At 39.7% G+C, this 18,768-nt stretch overlaps 1 protein-coding gene across 1 annotated transcript; it reads right to left on the bottom strand.

Annotated features, from left to right (window-relative positions):
* Window positions 1-347: 347 nt before the first annotated feature.
* On the bottom strand, window positions 348-18,126 carry RB195_004072 (uncharacterized protein; the record flags this gene model as incomplete). The annotated part of the gene is made up of 40 exons (XM_064178539.1): window positions 348-502; window positions 564-662; window positions 1,521-1,650; window positions 1,747-1,932; window positions 2,014-2,171; window positions 2,247-2,367; window positions 2,446-2,576; window positions 3,194-3,332; window positions 3,416-3,595; window positions 3,654-3,807; window positions 3,864-3,981; window positions 4,036-4,129; window positions 5,233-5,340; window positions 5,420-5,547; window positions 6,242-6,388; window positions 6,443-6,613; window positions 7,037-7,148; window positions 7,200-7,328; window positions 8,024-8,126; window positions 8,177-8,325; window positions 8,431-8,536; window positions 8,606-8,679; window positions 8,735-8,801; window positions 8,919-9,090; window positions 9,156-9,253; window positions 9,329-9,441; window positions 9,960-10,064; window positions 10,410-10,481; window positions 10,756-10,849; window positions 12,197-12,300; window positions 12,477-12,593; window positions 13,306-13,380; window positions 13,866-14,003; window positions 14,067-14,198; window positions 15,244-15,290; window positions 15,665-15,776; window positions 17,521-17,596; window positions 17,657-17,796; window positions 17,860-17,952; window positions 18,016-18,126. 40 exons carry the CDS (start codon window positions 18,124-18,126, stop codon window positions 348-350), a joined length of 4,758 nt encoding a protein of 1,585 aa, XP_064033042.1.
* Window positions 18,127-18,768: the final 642 nt, after the last annotated feature.

Genomic DNA, 18,768 nt, shown 5'->3' with positions numbered 1-18,768 from the left:
AATACAACGTATAAGCAACCGTACAATTAAAACAATACGTATGAGATAATTGAAGTCAGAAACTTCAACTCAAAAAATTAACCCTTACTTGAATGAGCATGATACAAATGTTGCATTAGTAGCCGCCAGAAATGAGATATCCGCAAAGTAATCTTCTTCTTTTTTTACATACCGATTAACTAGATAACTTCCGTTTTATTTACAAAGGGAGCGAGTGCATGTCTGAGAAGACAGATAGCTGACGTAGCCACGTGAAGTACGTTGGACTCATTCCAGCAAAATATCGGCGAGCACTCACTCCGAGTGGCATTGTGCGATGAGTGCGACCAAGCATGAGTATGTCTATGTTATCGTTTTACAATGTTCTCATATATCAATGTACAAAGTTGGCGAGAGATCTCTTTTCCCTGGGCGGCGGTCTTAATCAGCGGTTTCACAGTGACCAGGTCCCTCAGCATTCGTAGACTTTGAACCGTGCCTCGAGCAGAAACCGCAACTCGACCTCAATTTGACATCTGAGTAACGTAGAAATCTGACCAATCAATATCAATAATGTATGTTACTGTAATCTTGGTGTCGACTCTTCAGCCTTCTCAGCACGATTTCTTCAATGCCTGTCTTCAATTTGATCTGGCTTTTGATCTCTTCATCACCAAAGTTCTCTGGAATTGTTAGGGATTCTGTGAAAATAGGCATCTGCTTAATCATCAGTAATTGTCTCTTATAATGTGAGAGCATCGTACTGCTCGAATAAGAAAAAAAAACGATTAAGAAACAATTTGAAAATATTTCAAACATTTGTAGAAGTATAAAGTTTCTGGTGTTTTTGTCGTAGCGACACAGCTCAAACGCGTTCCTCGTTGAGTGATGCCGTAGCCATCTATGGACTAATGGAATTGATGGCAAGGGGTCGCAGTTGTAAAAAGTTCCACAGTGTTTCTGCGGTCGATGGTTCAACACGAGACCAGCTAAGATTTCATTCCTCGGTAGATATCATGGTGCCAGACTTGTCCGTAGTTAAGGACTCTGACCTGATATATCGGCAGGCATCATTTTAGAGACCACACACGCTTCGCAAGCTCTTACTTCCATTCTCAATGGAAATCGCGCACCCAACGTAATTGATCAACGCCAAACATTTCTGCTAATTCTTTTAATAGAACGGATTACGATTTACTACGAATTGTGGTGCAGTCTCATCAGATCTTGCGTGGTCGCAAAAGTAGAGAATCCAGCAAATGTATCAGCAATGACATGAGAGCCAGAGATTCTTCTCATTTTACACTGAATTTGCAGCTATAGTTAGCAAATTATTGGAGAATTTAAAGTAGCATGTCGTGTATATATGTATTTTTATATGAAGAAATAGGTCAGGTATACCGTTATGGGACAGCACCATCGGTACTGCGTAATTGGCCGAAACATAATCATTTCGGAACTCAGTAAATATATAATGCCAGATGTTTTGTCCTCAAACCACCTCCCCTGCTTTCTCCATACAACAGAAATTTGGAACGTACCAGGAAGTTCAATGACAAATGGTTCACATTCGCGTACTGTCACACTACTTCCTGGATCCGTCCAGTGTTCATCATTAAGTTCATCGAACTGCAGGTTGAACACCATATTGTAGTAAGTCTTCACAGCCATCTGCAGAATCATCATCATCAAAAGAAATGTGTTGCAATTTTCGGAAAGCTCTTGAAGGTACAAACGCAACGGAATTCACTCAGTATGATCACTAACCTCATGCACAGGTATCCACTCTCCACGTAGGAACACCGATGCATAGCCTAACTCATCAAAAGAAATGTGTTGCAATTTTCGGAAAGCTCTTGAAGCCAAACACTCGAAAAATGCAACAATTAATTCCATCTGATTGTCCTCGTCTATTTCCTCGGGGTCGTCAGTGGAAACTTCCATGCCTTCAAGCTTAAGTAGAAGTACTTGAATCTGCTGTTAATATATTCGCGCTCACAAATACTGTATAACACGGCCGAATAAACAACTCACCTTCTCAAGAAATGGTTTCGAACGGTTAAGGCAACCTACAATCCGTCCAATGGCAAAGAGTATGAGAATCAAACATAGGTGATGGCTTTGAAGTCGTCCGGTGAACAGCTGATTTTGCGCCGCCCATTCGGAGACGATGAACATAACACAACTGAGACCTGGTAGAAAGTAATATTTCTAAGTGGCCTCGGTGAAACTCCAATCAGGGGAATGAAAAGTAAAATGAAGCGTACCTGGGTAGTGTTCTGTATACATTCGGAGTGGCTGTCGAGCCTCTTCATTTGGAAATTGCACGAAATTAAAAAATCTTGCTTTATGATGGCAGCAATACTCCGCAATGCGCTTCTTCAGCACCTAAACTGCATCTTAAAGCACATATAGCATGTTCGTAGCAGTCACAATTTAAGGCTGAAGGACAATTCAAGGACCTACATCGTAGAGTGGTGCCGCGGCTGGGATATGTTCTTCATCGTTAATAATTCGCTCTTGTTTCACCAAAGCCAGCACGTCATATGCTAACCATGCAAACGACAGCATCCTTTCCAGAGTTTGTTGTGCGGTTTCTGTGAAATAAACAAAATATCGAAAAGAGAGAGAAAAAAAGTATTCTGAGTGTAAAAAACCGTCTGCGTCAATCTAGCGGGGCTGCGCCGCGAGCCTCAAATCATCACATCTGGTAACGCTCATTTACTGCTAGAAATCCATAGAAACTCCAATTTCAATTTGCTTTCTACTGCCCGTGTTCGAGTTTTCCTATGCTTAAGAAAAACCGAAAAAATCCGCACCAACACTAGTTCTCTTATACTAGTTACCAATGTCAACTCCTTCACGTTACTTGCTGGGCACAAAAAAAAAGCTCACCGCCTTTTTTTTTTCTGCTTACGAATTGCCCAGGTTTCTGAAGCATAGGTCAAAGCAGGAATTATGGTAGTGTTAAAGAGGTGAGCACGAAATCGTGTGTTCTTGGTGTTCTTCACTAGATCTCTAGACAAACACTCGTGACATAACAACACTGCTGAGGTCCAAATCCCTGATCAAGTTCTGCTCGAGCTATATGGCAGCAGCTCCTAACGCTTTAATGATGGAACAAATAGAAAGTCGACCACGGTGCGCTCGATTTTTCCAAGAAAGCAGAACATTTATCTTTTATATATATATATTATTTCGATCAAATGCTCACCATAACAAACGCGGTAGTATGCAACGGCTTTCTGTTGCATCTCCAGCGAAGGATGCTGCACATGACGATGACAAATGTTTCCTTCTACTGCAAATTTCTTATCGGCCAGCTTTGTGCACCTCTCCCATCCACCGAATTCCTGAAATCGAAGGAAACGAAAACCTTGCCGATCCCACCATCATGACTATGAAACTGAGACATCAAACTAATCAACCCACAAACCTGGAAGAATTCTTCTCGGTACTCACGAAAAAGATTGGTGACCTTTCTCTCGATCACTTCGTTCGTGTTGTAGAACGACATGTCATCCTGATCCTTATCCGATATACGGTTTCTCATCTCACAAATGCAGCCCGAAAATACTTCCCCTTCCGTCTTGATACCGTAGTTCTCCATTATTGCCTGAAATTGCCATGAGATGTGTGTACTAATAATTCTTCCTACATCCGACAAAACCAACCCTCAGCCGCCCTTTATATTTGGACAGCTGGGTTTCCGCAATTTCTTTGTACTTGTCCCATCCTTCAACCATCAGATACCTATCGCATTTCACCACATCCTGTTCATCTATGTCTTCGGAAATCTTCAGCACTTCCTCTATGGCTTTGATCTCTCTGAAACCCCGAACACATTAGTCCTCTAACGCTTTCAAGAAGGCTTTTAGATCGACCTGTAGATCTGCCCCAACAATCGCGCACTACGATAGATTGGTTCATAGTCGTTGCCAAAGTGGAAGTCTGGTTGACGTTCGCTTTTCTCCGGAGGAATTTGTTTACCCGTTTCTTCATCTAAAAGTTACAAAATAAAAAAAAGCCGAAGGTTTAATCAAAACTTTCGCAAACCTTCTGTCCAGTCCTTGACAAGAGGTCGTGGTGGTAGCCCAGTTTTTGTGAAATCAACTGCTTGTGAGATCTTCTTGGCTAGTCGCAAGCACACCTGGAAGAGTGTCCGCTTTGAATCTCAGGCCTCTATCAGCATACTGTGCATCTGAGTTTGGTCTAAGTTCAAAATAGTTCAAGAAAATTTATATTAAGTGTTTCAAATTTATTCAATTGGCTCATCGGAAATGGATTATCGTCTAAAAAAGATAATAAAACATAAGTGATGCATCAGAATCATAGGAAAGTAATGTATAGATGTTGAAATATAAGATTTCTATGGCTAAATGTCGCTCTTGAGCTTAATTCTAGTTATGACAGTAACAAAACGAATTTTATCGACTTCGTGGTGCGCTGGCTACTTAGCTACGGTAAGCAGTCGAAGAGCAACAGTGACCACTACGTAAAATAATTGAGATTATTGGATAAATATCATAGGCTTGAAGGCAGCGTATCACGATTTTGACGTAGTGCAGAATCCGCAGCGAAATCGCAGAGTGCGAGCAGTAGACAGCTGAACCTAACGTAGTTCCTTACATCTTTACCTAGTCGTCCTAAAAAAACGGCGTGGAGACCGCTTTATTCTCCACAAGGTACGTTAGAGCCCGGTTTTATGTGCACGTTCCATTCCACCAGGGCCAATGCCCTTAAGCAAGTTAATAACAGATTAAAGAAGGATATTAATGTTCTACCACGACGAGTGTTCCAATTTTACGAGGACGCGCAACTAATTTTGTCGAACACCTTCGCAGACATCGTGAGACTAAAGTCTCTGGGTGCACTTGATGCCTCAAATGTACGGATTTGCAGGAGTTACGCGTTTTCAATATGATATACTTGTGAACTACGAACTGTAGAAGAGATTTCAGCTCAAATTTCCCCAAATGCTGTCTTTAATTTTCCACTGTAAAACATGGTTTAAGCGTTGCCAATCATTGATCTAAATAGTTTCCCCACGTTCTCGAATAAAATAATCTTTTTGTGTCACGAAAAGTAAGAGAGGGAGTGGCAGGAAATTTAAATGAAAATATTATTGGTTGGCTTTAACCCAGTCGGACACACGTCGAAAGATCAGTCACAAGTCACAAAGTTCAAAGTTTTGTTTCAATTTAATATCACCAATTGAATGAGTCGCTTGGAAATTAGCGAGATTAAAGTTACCTCTGACTTCAATCCGTACAAATCTGCCTGGAACAAAAATGAGTTCGAAATTGTTCCAACTGAATCTTGCGTAATATAACTGATATAGAAATCAACCATGTCCTCATTCTAAAGAAAAAAAAAAGAAAACCTTGTGGTTGAAGTTCAATCCACAATTAATAGCAAAAATAGAAACACCGTACAGCACCAAGGTTTCTTTACTAATCGGTTTAGTCTCAGGTTTATCTGCGGTGTAGTCAAAAGGTTCCTCGTTACGATCCAACAGCAAGTCGTTGTCCCAGATCACGGAATATTCGTCTCCATCCAGATCGGATCCTGATATAAAGATAATTTTGAGAAAAAAGATAAATAATCCTTCCATGTTCATTTTTATTCGAATATTCATCCTCCGTAAATAATTGCTCGACTATGCGCACTTATCAACACTTGAAGGAAAGCAAATGAAGGAGCACTTCTCCACGAGGCATACGAAACAGCAAAACTTTCAAATTAAAGTTAAAATTCAGATTGTAGAGAACCAATGAGACCAGCTTTCGCTTGATTTGATCATCAACAAAAGTAGTAATGCTGCTAGAGAGGAATGAACGCCACGGACTCATTAGGAAATTAATCCTAAAGACAACCATCTGGGGTGGAACCCATAGTTCATGGAATATGCCACAAAAATTTTACTGAATAAACAAAAATTGCTCATTTCTAGATTCCCATTTTATCTCAACTTCCAGCAAGTTACTTTTGATGAATTATATTTTTGTTTGCAATGCTGCTCTTTTATTCCTTTACACCTTAAACAAATTTTCTAGAAATTTGTGACGAAAAGATCTGAGAATCTCCTTCTGAACTGAGGAACCCTCTATCCCTTGATTCCCCTTCACAACAACAACATGCTGAGTCTCGTATTCGACTCTCTTGCATTCAAAAAGAGAGCATTCAAGAGTTCTGGCGAAAACGCCATCATTTCCCCAAATCTTTATCCCGTACTCACACTTGGACAACTCGCGCTACTCACCTGCCATTTCATCCGGATGCGGACGTGGACCATGCATGGGGAACACCACCACATCGCACATATGGTGCAGCTCTGGCACATCTACAGCGGTGAACACGCGCACATCGCCAGCAACTATGCACGGATTCTTCGTGATTAGCACTTTGCCTGGAAAAAAGGTCAGATGACTTGAAAGAAGACCGTTTACTGAAAACAACCTACCGGTCAGCACCTTCCTTGACGCATTCGGAGGTGGAGTCTTTAGAGCAATATTTTCTGTGTATTGCACGAAAACCTGTCCGTACTGCAATTGTCCAGTCTCATCGACCACACCCAACATGGATCTGCCTTTATCGAATGGAATTTGGATTTGTTGCTTGCGCATTTGTTTGGCTGAAAAAAAACTCAAGCCTGACAAACTGTTCCTTTAATAAATCAAGGGAAAGTTTTCAATAAATTTGAGAAGTTTAACCCCTAAATTTATTTAACCCAGAATAACCACTTGTGACTGTTAACAATGAGCGAAGATTTAGTGATCCAGCCCTGCTTCTTAGGGTAATATAAAGCTAATCAAAATATTAATATCATAACGATATATATTTACGAGGCTAGTCGTATACGTTTCATATGTTCTCGATTTTGTACACGAATTATCATTCAAAAACAATACGTCATTGTGGATAACCTTTTCCAATTTATTACCGCTTGTCAGGCTTTGTAAAATAGATGCACGATAATAAAAAGATCAATTATTATTGTTTTCCCATTTTACCAGAACAATGGTTCCACTAACCACATCGAATAAAAGCTACTCACTTATCGCATATTTGATAGTGGCTTTAATCAGTGATCTGAAAAATGGCTCAGTGCTCAACTGAAACCCAGATACTACAGACAGCCGATCTATGTCCACTCGTTTCGGGAGCTCCTTAACAAAGCGATGATAATGCAGTTCAGTCACGTTACTGTAATCTCCTACTTTGAGTTTATTCCTGCAATCGTGCTCACGTAACATTGTCCTGGCAAAAGTCCGCAGTTGTGTTTCAAGCAATTCTTCTATCCGATTCGTGACTCGAACGTGACAGTCGTAGGATTGCATCTCGGATACCTTAAATGGCAAATCATAAAAATTAAGCAATCTCCAACAACCTAACTTATACGGAATGACGTTGGGAGAAAAAATGAGGACGCTCTTGCGAAAGTTACTAAAACACTAATATAATAAAAACGACCCAACATAAAGAGTACTGAATAACTCAGAAATAAAAGCGCACATTTTCAAAGCTGTGTGAATATAATTGCATTGAACAGTCGGATCAGAATGACCTGATTTGCGAAAGCGGTTGTAGCAGCCATGGGATCCCAATCAAGTTGCGAAGCTGAGTGAAGGCTCCATCGTGCCGCTTCGACCAACCGCTTACGCAATTGCAACAGAATTCAGGTGATTTCGATCTGACTTTACTTCTCCATTCAGATGCAAAATGAACAGATATTTTCAGAGGTTCTTTCGCGCCAAAAAGAGACGAGCAGATTTTGCTAACTTCAATTGCGCTTTCCGTTCTATAATAACGTGCAATATTTCGATTCCAAATCATCCACTTTTAATTTTTTAAGATCGAATGAAAAACTTGAAAAAACTTGAACTCCACTTGAAAAAAGAACGCTACCCAATGGTAAACAAATATCAGAGCATTTAACAGTTAAAAATTGTAGAAAAAATGTAGAAATGTATTAAGCCTTGTGTAGTAGCATCACCATAACGCAAATGAATACTGAAGCAAACAAAAAAAGCTGTATTCCTACTTGATCAAGGATGCAAATAAACGGCTTGTTAAGGGCGACTGGCACAGGAGCTGAATACTTGACGACTTCTAGCGAATCATTTGACGTACGCATAGCATCGAACCTTTAATAACCAATTAGCCTGAATAACCGTATAATATAAAATAACCTTACTTGATCTGACTTGGTCTAAATACAATTTTCATATCCCAGCTACCAAACGTCTTCTTAGGCAGTGCTATATCATTATTTGCCGCCCACTTGCTGATCTCATCCAACAACGGATCAACTGCTGTCACGCCTTTCATCCCGCGAAAACGAAACTGCATGGAAATCACATATCTTTCTTCTTCAAAAGGAAAAAAAAACACTAAAACCCAAGCCTAGGTTTAATGGATAATGCGCGTCAACAGCAGCGAAATACCCACCTGGAAGCAACTTGGCACACATCTTTCCAACAACATGTCTCTTGCGATATCGGCCGCTAATTTTCTGCTTATCATGCCTACTCCATCACTGTATGTATATTCTTTTCTGGAAGATGTAGTGCTTTCGTTCGTTATCCATCATTGGAGATCAAGAATTAGACTACCGAACCCTCACCCTTTGTTATTGCTTCCACCAACGATGTCATACGTTACGCAATATTCACATCTCTTGATTGGAACGCCTGATTTCTGGAAAGAGAGTTTGACATTGGAACCAGAAGGGGTCAAAAGTGCTAGTCTTCACCTTGCTCTGCGTGAAGCATTGACCCAAACGCGCCATCAGCTTCGGTATACTTTCCATCTCTGTGAATCTGAATCATTTTCTGCCTCCAATTCTCCCCTTAGCAAATTTGAAAACCTTGAGAGCAAAATGATCTGCGCAACAAGCAACGTGACCTGTACCCGGCTCATCCGTTTCCAGGCCTCACCTGCCAAGATTCTCTCTCGCCTTATCGATTTTCGGCTGCCAATTATTCGGTGGTTTTTCTCCGTATTCGTCGAGGTAGGATTTAAGTTCTCCCCTTGAATACTTCTCCATAAAATATGCTCCGGAATCGCGCATCTGTGAGTTCGAACTCCCTAGGTATCCAAAACTCCGATCTGAAGAACGAAAGAAGTTTCAATGTTCTATTTGAAGAGTAAAACTGAAAGTCAAAAGCTCTTACTAGCAACAACAAGTCCGTCAAGCATATATTTCTTCAGCGTTTTTACAATTAGACTTTTCGATGTTTTATTCGTACGCATCGTTTGGTTATCATCGTCTCTTGAAAATTAAAAATAAGATTTGAAGCTAAGTAAACTGCATTTTTTTTCAAAAAAATAATGCTATTCTTAGAACCTGAATGTGACGCGAATTATCCGTGTGCCATCATGATCGTACGATCGTATAACGCGATTCGCCATTAACGTTTCCGGTACGACATATATTATTCTCGTTTGGGTGATGACGAGCTGTAAAACTGATAAATCGTCGCCGAAACAAATATGGAACAGAGGTGTCCGAATTCTCGAGTAAAAAAAAAATTTTTTTTCTAAGGAACAGATGTGTTTGTTCTTTGTGCCCTTTTTTCCCTTCAAGTGCATATGCGGAAAAAAATTGTCAAAAATGTTTTTACGTCGAATCAATACGACATGCTGACACCTACGCAACTAACATCGATCATCAGTATTTGTATTTTATCTTCAATTCCGCTCAATTTGCTTAGCCCTGAGCAATCCAATATATTTGCATTATGGTACTTTGTGTACGAGAATATCAGGTAGTTAAAGTCCACGTTTTCCATGACAAAATAAGAAACGCGTTATAAGATGAAGTTTAACGCCAAAAATTTCTTGACCCTTTCGAACTTTTTTTGTTGATCAACTATTTTATGCAGAGAAACAATTGTGAATTCCTTAAATGATGAGCGCGTACCCACGCCGAAGTTGTGTGCGAACTGCTGATGAAGGGAAGTTGTCGAAATGCTCACCTTTCTCACCTTCCTATATCCATCTCTGTAATCATGTTCTTGTTGCCATGATAATGTGGACGCCATTCCACGCCCATATTCCGTTTCGTACTCAGTAATGAAAGCCTGAAAGCGAATCCTATGAGGCAGTTCCAATTTAAAGTATATGTAGCTAGCCACACCTAGAGAAAAACATCTTCGCACAGTCTTGTAACTACGAATAACTCTCGATTTGATTAAAGAGGAAGTGTGTATCCAACAATAGAGAGGAAATGTTCATTTTGGATGTGATGAAGCAAAAACGGTAGAGAAAAATCCGTTACAGTGCTTAGGTGGAACATCGATTCATTTTAAATGCGATTGTAGAAGAAGAACTATTACATGGATGTCTCGTTTTAACATAGATAAACAAGAGAGAATAACAGGCGAATTGTAGATAGAATAGATATGAAAAGATATGATTAGCCTCACCAATACCAGAGATCCAAGCCTTTTCCTCTCGTCAATCATGGTTATCAGACGCTCCAAAGCGTACAGGCAAACCTGAAGCAATAGTTGCACCTAGAATTGAATCTGAACAAGGACTCATAGGCGATCTCGCACTAGTTGTGTTTTCGACCGAATATCTGTACGCGGACAAATGCCCGAAAAGATTAGACTACACAAATGTTCAAAGGGTTAAAAACTATTGTTAACTAAAAACTAAAAACTAGTACATTCCAACTCGATCCGAACAATCCAATTCGAGCGCTATTCATTCGTACGAATATTGTTCAGCAGAATATTCTACATCGGGTGTCTCAACAGTGCGACTTACCTTTCTTGATTCACGGTAGCACCGATTCAGGACCCTCAGAAAATCGATCCAAACTGTCTTATCAAGCAGCAGCTGATCTTTTACAACTGCTCCTCTGAATGAAAAAACAGTACACTCCATTACTGCGTAAAAACTATCCCATCACATTTCTTATATTTTGGTTAGATACAGGACTTGCATGGCACCTGAACTGTTTCATCGAATTCCTCAGTACTGAAGATCCCTCAAAACAAAAAGAAACTGTAGACCCTCAGGTTACAGTTGTGGTCGACTCGGTCTTTTCAAAAAAAAAAAAAAAAAACTAAGTTGATTTCCCTTTTTTCTTCTCTACTTATCTCTTAAGTAGTATTTCTAAAAACTTTTAGTAATCTCTTAAGTAGTATTTTTAGAAACCTTTAGTATTTTTAGAAGGTTTTTAGATTTTTTAACTGGCAAAAAGCTAGTCTTTCTTGAGAAGCAATCACACGCAACTTAGAACCTGAAAGTCCAGTGAATTACAAAAGGAAACATCCCCGTGGGCGGTCTCCGAAATTAGCGGATCGCAGCAACAGGGCAACATTCGTTCAGTTTGACTTCAGACAGTACAACCGCTCTAAAAGACGCAAGAAAGTCTCGTCCCCTGCCTGTCTGCAAGCAAACCCGCGACATCGACCAGTTTCCTAGCATCACCACCCAGAGGGTGAAGAGCGTCCGAAGAGTAACTCGTTAGCCGAGACAGGCTTCAATTTCTTTTTTTTTTTTTTTTTTGAAAATAATTTGCTGGAATTGGACGAATATGATATGCAGCTACGAGAAGATAATTGACATTGCTCTTAGACAGGTAATTACTGGACAGTTCTTCGCAGAAACCCGCAAAACTTCAGGGAATTTATCGGGTTCTTGTGAAATTTGGTGGCACTTGTGTGGCATGGAGCGCATTCTGCGGCAGAAAATTCGTGGCGCTTGGATGAACGAGCCGATCTACAGTGGTATTGCATAAATTAGTTCCGGATTAGCCGCATTTCAATTCAAAAAAACTCGGAAGAAATTCAAATGCTAAAGAGTTTAGGACCTCGTAGCTTCCCTCTCTTGCTTTGGCTCTGGCTTCTCTCTCTCTGAGGATTTTCGAAGTAATACGAAAGCATTAAGGTCATGCCAACTATCAATTAAAATTGTTGTTGCTTGTTTATTTTTATAGGTTTTCTCTCAAAAAGTCCATGTTTCTATAAACGATCGCATAGTTTTTGCACCAGTAAAAACAAAGTTCTTCACTTGCTCTAATTATGTATAGATCGGATCTCTTCTCGAGTACTAAGGAATAGTTCTGGATGAGAAACTCGGTGAAAGATTTCTTAGAACGTACAACACTTTCTTTTGGCAGAACCATCCAAAAACATGGTGATCGCATAAGGATTGTACTTTGAAATCATTTTTGTGCTGGGGGATTCTGAGAAAAACTGACCTCGAGATTAAGCATTCGATCAGATATTGCAAAGAGAATGTCCTTTCCCTAATCACATCGGGTACGCGTTTCACATCTGGCTCGATATCTTCTTCTTTCACTGTCTGCAATCACGGACAATACTGCTGCATAATATTATGCTTAAGCGTGGGTCAAGAACACGGAAAGGGTGGAACAGGTCGGCAGTGGTCAGCTAGTCAGCAGTGCAGAAGCACTAAATTTCCTATTGTTCCGTTTCTTTCGTGTTTTGTCCCACACTCGATTGTTAGTACTTGCATACATCACGAATAAAAAGGCTCATGGTCTGATCGTGAGTAGCGGCGTTCACATCCTCATTGCAGCCCGTACTCCAATAAGCGTAAGGACATTCAAATGCAGAGTACAGCTTGTCGACAATCTGCAACACTATTCGTTAGTCCCGCTATCTTGGACAATGCGATTGAACTCGGAGCGCAAGAACTTAAAAGCAAACAAAGCCAAATTCCAGAAAATGTTCCTTTGAGAAATTAGGTTAATCTATTCAAAGTTCAAGGCGATCAACTTCCAACATGGAACAGGACGGGCAATGTGACCCACCAATTGAGTGATCAAGCCTATTTGTAAGGATATGTTACATAAATGAGACAGCATGTAACACTGAACTTATAGAACAAAAATTTATTTGTTACAGAATCTGTGCAGGCAGTAGGCTTGACTACCCCGTTACACTGGAATCGCAAATCGTGATTATTTATTTAGCAGCATTCTTTCCAATAAGACCAGCTTTTTTAGGTTATGGTAAAGTACATATGCACATATCGATAAGTGTTTAAGTATAATGTTGACTGAGACGTAAAAGTCCATTCGAAGAGGAAAAAAAAAAAGAGGGAGAAAAAAAAAATTTTTTTTTATAATTTTTTTTTTTTTAAAAAAATTTAAAAAAAAAAAAAAAAAAACCCCTTTCTTTAAAAAAAAAAAAAAAAAAATAAAAAAAGGGGGGGGGAAGGAAAAAAAAAAAAAAAAAAAATTTTAAAAAAAAAAAAAAAAAAAAAAAAAAAACACAAAACTAATACTGTCACATCGCCCACAAAATCATATTCTGCATACAGGTGAGAAATAACAGAACTTACTCGGTATGTTGCAAATTCGATGCTAACACCAGTTCTTACACGAAGTCGCGACAATATCTCATAGGTAGTTGAATCCTGAGAAAAATTCTATTCAGTTTAGAAATGATATTAAAAATTTAAAAAATACTATTCAGGACCTCCGAATATTGTATAATACCATATGGACTGCAGTGTTTTCGAACAAGAAAAAAACATATGAAACATACTGGCATATTGGTATATTAGTATATTAGTCATATTTAGTCGAGGCCTCTATCGTTTACCCCACAATGTATTTATTTACGAAAGAACAGTATTGCGAGTAATAACAGATTCCTGTATAGTAGGGACAAAACTACATGAAGCACGGTGTAATCGCGTAAGCGGCGCTCGAAGAGGTGCGATAGAGCGACGCGGATAGGGGTAGGGACGAAGGAGGATCCTTGCCACTCCCATTCTTCGTTGTAGTCAGCAGTGGTCCTGTCTCGATTGTAACCGCTTTCTCTTCCGCGCGGCCGCATACGTAGCTGCACCGTGCTTCATGTCGTTTTAATCCAACCATACATGCCTGATGCACTTACTGATAAACTTTCATCAAACTCAATCGTGAATACAGGACTGTCAGAAATGGCCAGAACATGTGGAGTATCATTTCGACGACGACCTCGATGAATGGTGCACCATCTGTCAAACCGGACATTTTCCATGCGGGTGTTGTTCTGCAATGAAATTAACTTTAGCTTACTAAATACAACATTCAAAAGAGAGGAAAAATGACTTACATCATCCCTCACAAATGACTTTCTGATAATAACAGGACAGTTGAGCTCAAAATGAATTCTGGTTCTGTCTTTGCCGTACTTGTCTGTCACTGCGTTATCCACTATCACACGCCGGATAAAATTCAAACGGATCTGAAGCGAGAAATTCGGACAGATCGAAACCAATAAGTTTGATCAAATTGACACCGTTGCTGTTCTTATAACTGTATATACAACTCACCTCAAAACAGATTTACAAAAACATTCAGGATTAGGTCTTCCACGGATTTCCGTAACTTATATGCTCTTTTGAGCTTTATACAAACCTACGTGCGTGATATTCTGAGTGACAGTTAGGGCCCATGGTCTTCATCGGATAACTCTAATGGGAATAGAAGTGAAACTTCAATGGAAGGTGAAAAGGTGGGTTCAATTGGGCCTTCGAATGTGTTGAATCTTTGATCGTGTAGAAGTAGCGGTAATAATACTAATAATCTTAATAATCAACCACAGTTTTCCAGTTCAATTAAAAGTGACAGCTTGGACCTGTGAAGCGAGCCGAAAATAAGAGACTAAAAGACTGCAATACATGTTGTGCATGTTTTAAAGATATAGAACGAACATACCTAGACGTTTACGCTTTCACTGTTTTGTGCTTTTTTGGTGATGCAAAAAATTAATGCAACCTTGTTTTGAGGGAGAAGACAGAGTTTAAAAGCGTACTGACGCTTGATAATACCCAACTGGTCTGGCGGCAGCCGTACTGCAGAGATCAGCAGGGCCACAGGGAGGGCACCAGACATAATTATTACGGGCAGCTCTTGTCCCGCACCCGAAATCCGCGTATAGCCGTTAGCTGGCTGAAGCATCTGGTGCCAGATGGTTCTTAAAGAAATAAGGAAGTTATGAGATGTGTGGAATCACAAAACTTTCAAAATCTCTTGCATTATTTAATCGTTTCTATTCTCCAAGACATTAAACTACGAGGATTTTTCGGGCACATGTCTGCAATTTGAGGTACTTTCATGTGGCGTTATGGTATGAAAAAAGGTTAGAACGAGACGTTTCGTGTCAAAATCCAGAACGTCTTCGGTCTGTAGGGCTCCGCTGCTACAACTTTATGTTTTGGCAAAATCAAACTCCGTAAAGTCACCAAGGAAACATAACACATAAAATGTAAGACCAAATCAAAACATACCGCAATTTGATAATGAGCAACTCCTTGGCACTTTTTCTGACCATTTCCTAAAGCAGAAGTTACTTACTTTTTTCTTCATAAAAGAAAGCGAAAAAAGATTGAACCACACTGTAGAAACGGCGGGTAAAATGTAGTTGGGGAGAGGGGGAGGTGGGGAGAGGAAAGGGTACAGTCAGTGGCGCCATTATTTCTGGATTTCTAGAAGTAAATAACTAAATAAGTTGAGGCGTTAATACCAAAGCATTAGTCTTAGGGGATCTATGACATGTAAGCTAAAGTTACTAGGTGAAAAAATAGAGCGTCCAGAAATGAGGACGGCCCTGAGTACCCTGCCCCCATCAACTACATTTTCCCCGGGACGGCAACGTCATAGAGCTTGAGAATACTATAAGTAAATGAGGGTGCAAGTCTAGAAACTCACTTTTTTCCTCGGGATTTTCGAATGTGATGTTAATCACTTCGGTCTGATCATAGCGGAAATGAATTTCGATCCATTTCTTTCCCGGATTATCGGATATGTCTCTGAAGGACACCTAAGACGAAGCATTTAGACAGGAAAGGCAGCAGATTTGAGTGTAGAGATATCTAACAGGATAATGTAGCATATGATGGCCCAACTAGAGTCTAAAAAGACTTAATCAATTCTAAAAGATTACAATTTTGAGCACACAACATTATGAACATAGAGTGTTGAAGTAGGTTATGAAATGTATTCTTTATGTGAAGTTTCTTTTCTAGCAGACTGAAAGTTCCTTTATTCCTCAAGAAAAGTAAAGATGGCAAACCAATAACAGAAAACTTTCTGCATTCTTTAATCCAACAAATCTTAGTGCAACTGCAGCATCCACTGATTCGTTTAATCACACACTTTACACCAACTGCTGAGAACTGTGAATAAGCCGCACAACAATGGAAGAAACGGTGGTAACGGAAGATATGTTTGTTAAAGGCATCACCCCACGAATCTGAGGTGGTACAGATTTCAGGTGGAGTATTCGTATACGGGATGGGAGACTATGGAGAGGGGGGTGATTCCGTCCATTTCTTCCTAAAAAAACGGCCCGGAAGATGCGGCGCCGCACAAGGCTGGCACGCTCCAGTCGAACTCCCTGTACAAAATAGTGCGCCAAAACGCCTGAAGCCGTATCTTCCGGGCCGTTTTTTTTTACGGCAATTAGGAAGAAATGGACGGAATCACCCCTTTTTCCGTAGTCTCTCATCCCGTATACGAATACTCCACCTGAAATCCGTACCACCTCAGATTCGTGGGGTGATGCCTTTAAAGTAATGAGTGGGATGACCTACAACAATGCATACGATGTAACCGAGATTCTACTGTTCGGCTGCAACATTTGCGCCTTTTCACTTGATACGCCCTCCTTCTTCCGCTGTTATGAATTTATCAAATGCTCACGTTGTTCAAGCGGAGAGTTTCAGCGACAACTGCATCTCTGCGTACGGAGTTGGACATAGCACGCACTTGTGAACAATGCGCAACCAAATCTCACATTATAAGAGATATTTTAGAGCACACTGCAAGGTTATATATTCACAAAGTCAAAAATGAAGCGCTGGCATCACCCCACGAATTCTTGCTTTATTCGATGCATGTAAATTGCATGCAGAGTAGACATGACTTCCATAAACTACTCCAAATAGACAATTGGCTACTCATTTTCGCTTGACCACAAAAGAAACATCATCACCAGGCATCACCCCACGAATCTGAGGTAGTACTAGGATTTCAGGTGGAGTAGTCGTATACGGGATACTAGATTACGAAGAGGGAGGTGATTCCATCCATTTCTTCCTATTCGCCGCAAAAAACAGCCCGGAAGAAGCGGCACGTGCACAAGGCTGACGCGCTCCAATCGGACTCGATCTTTAAGTTCTCCTTTATGCTCAACATAGAGAAGAAAGCATTATTTTGAGGACAGATACAGACGCAAGTGCAAAAGCAAAATCTCTTCAACTTCGGGCAAATAGTGATCCTAACTATTATTTTTTTTCAATTCTTCTTTAATTTTTTAAATTTTTTCACATTGTCTTATTGATCAGATATTGCAACACGGACTGAACCTACAGTAAAACACTTTTCACGAACTTTTATAGAAATAAAAACGCTCTTATAAATCAGAGGAATAAAAAAGGTAGGAGCTGATAAAGACATTTTGCGCAGTTCGTTCAAAAGGTTTGCCTCCTCAACGACAATGACATCAATCAACTGCAGAAGAATGGAAATTCTACTAACACGGTCTAAGCACAGAAAATCTTCACCTCCCAATGATTGATAAAAACTCCTCCTTGGATGTTGCCAAAATAAACAGCTGTCAGTGCTTGGTCGTGGCAAGATCTTCAGAAAAAAGCAGAAAAATCAGACTAAAAAAAACAAATAAATTAAAAGAAAACTCACTTTACTTCACTAGAAAAACATGATATTGAGTGGATTATCAATGTAGGATTAAAATGATATGGCATGTGAGCTTCTTGTAGTTTATTGAGAAAATACCGTATCGACGGCAGCAACGTGCGGAGAAATGAGGAATGCCATACCTGAATTTTCTAAAATGATTTCAACAACCTCTGCCTAATATGACGCGTGTACCTCTTAATTACCTCGTAATTAAAAACTAAAAACTTCTCGCAGCCTGGTTCTTCAACGGCTGTTTGTACTGGGTCATCGTACGAAATTCGATACTTTTCCAAGCTCTAGAATACCGTTAGAATAAGCATATCTCAATGAAAGAAGGCTAAAAACCAGAGAATAACAACCTCGTTTAACAGCTCCACTTGTCTTGTCGCATGCGGTACAGCAGTGATCGCTACGTTCCCAACCGGCACCTCCAGCTTGAGGCGCCCCTGCGCCACCATCACTTCACTCATTCTGTGCGAAAGAGTAAAGGTAATGGAGTCAGTGGGAACCTTAAAAGAAGAGCCTTAAAGCCAATTTTGATATGGTGAAGCTCTGATCAGCAAAATAATGTTAATAACGTCAATTCACTTAAAACTTCATCACATATTGTCCAAAACTATGTGGCCATGTATCTTGGTTTAATAAGGCAAGTTAGTTTCTCTCATATGTTAGTGAGGGTAAATAAACTTTAATGTATGCTGTACATTGAATGCTGTGAATGTTTACTTCCAAATTTGCAAAACAGTGTAAGTGATTAATCCTTCGATTATAGAGACAGATTGAAAGTTTTCTTTTAAATTTTACTAACTAAACTATGGTTAACTAATCATTTTTTAAGTCATTAATTTTTTAAGATTTTAATTTTTAAGTGAGCACAACCGCAATTTTTTCAAAAGAAAAAGTGAATGAATTTGCGGAAGTGTTCGAGTAATCAATAGGCTTCCTATGTAGGCATTATGTGACACTTCCAAAACAGCACTTGGATCGGCACTGCTGTGGAAACACAAGAGAAACGAGAAAGTGTGGAAAAGTGCAATAGATTGAAATATTTATTTCTGCATTTCCACCTAACCATTATATATTTCCTAGACATTACTTTTTCTGACGATTTT

The sequence above is a fragment of the Necator americanus genome, chromosome I (genome assembly GCF_031761385.1).
Source record: "Necator americanus strain Aroian chromosome I, whole genome shotgun sequence".
NCBI classification, from domain to species: domain Eukaryota; kingdom Metazoa; phylum Nematoda; class Chromadorea; order Rhabditida; family Ancylostomatidae; genus Necator; species Necator americanus.
Note: the sequence above shows the minus strand (reverse complement) of the source record. Positions and strands in the feature narration are given on the sequence as shown.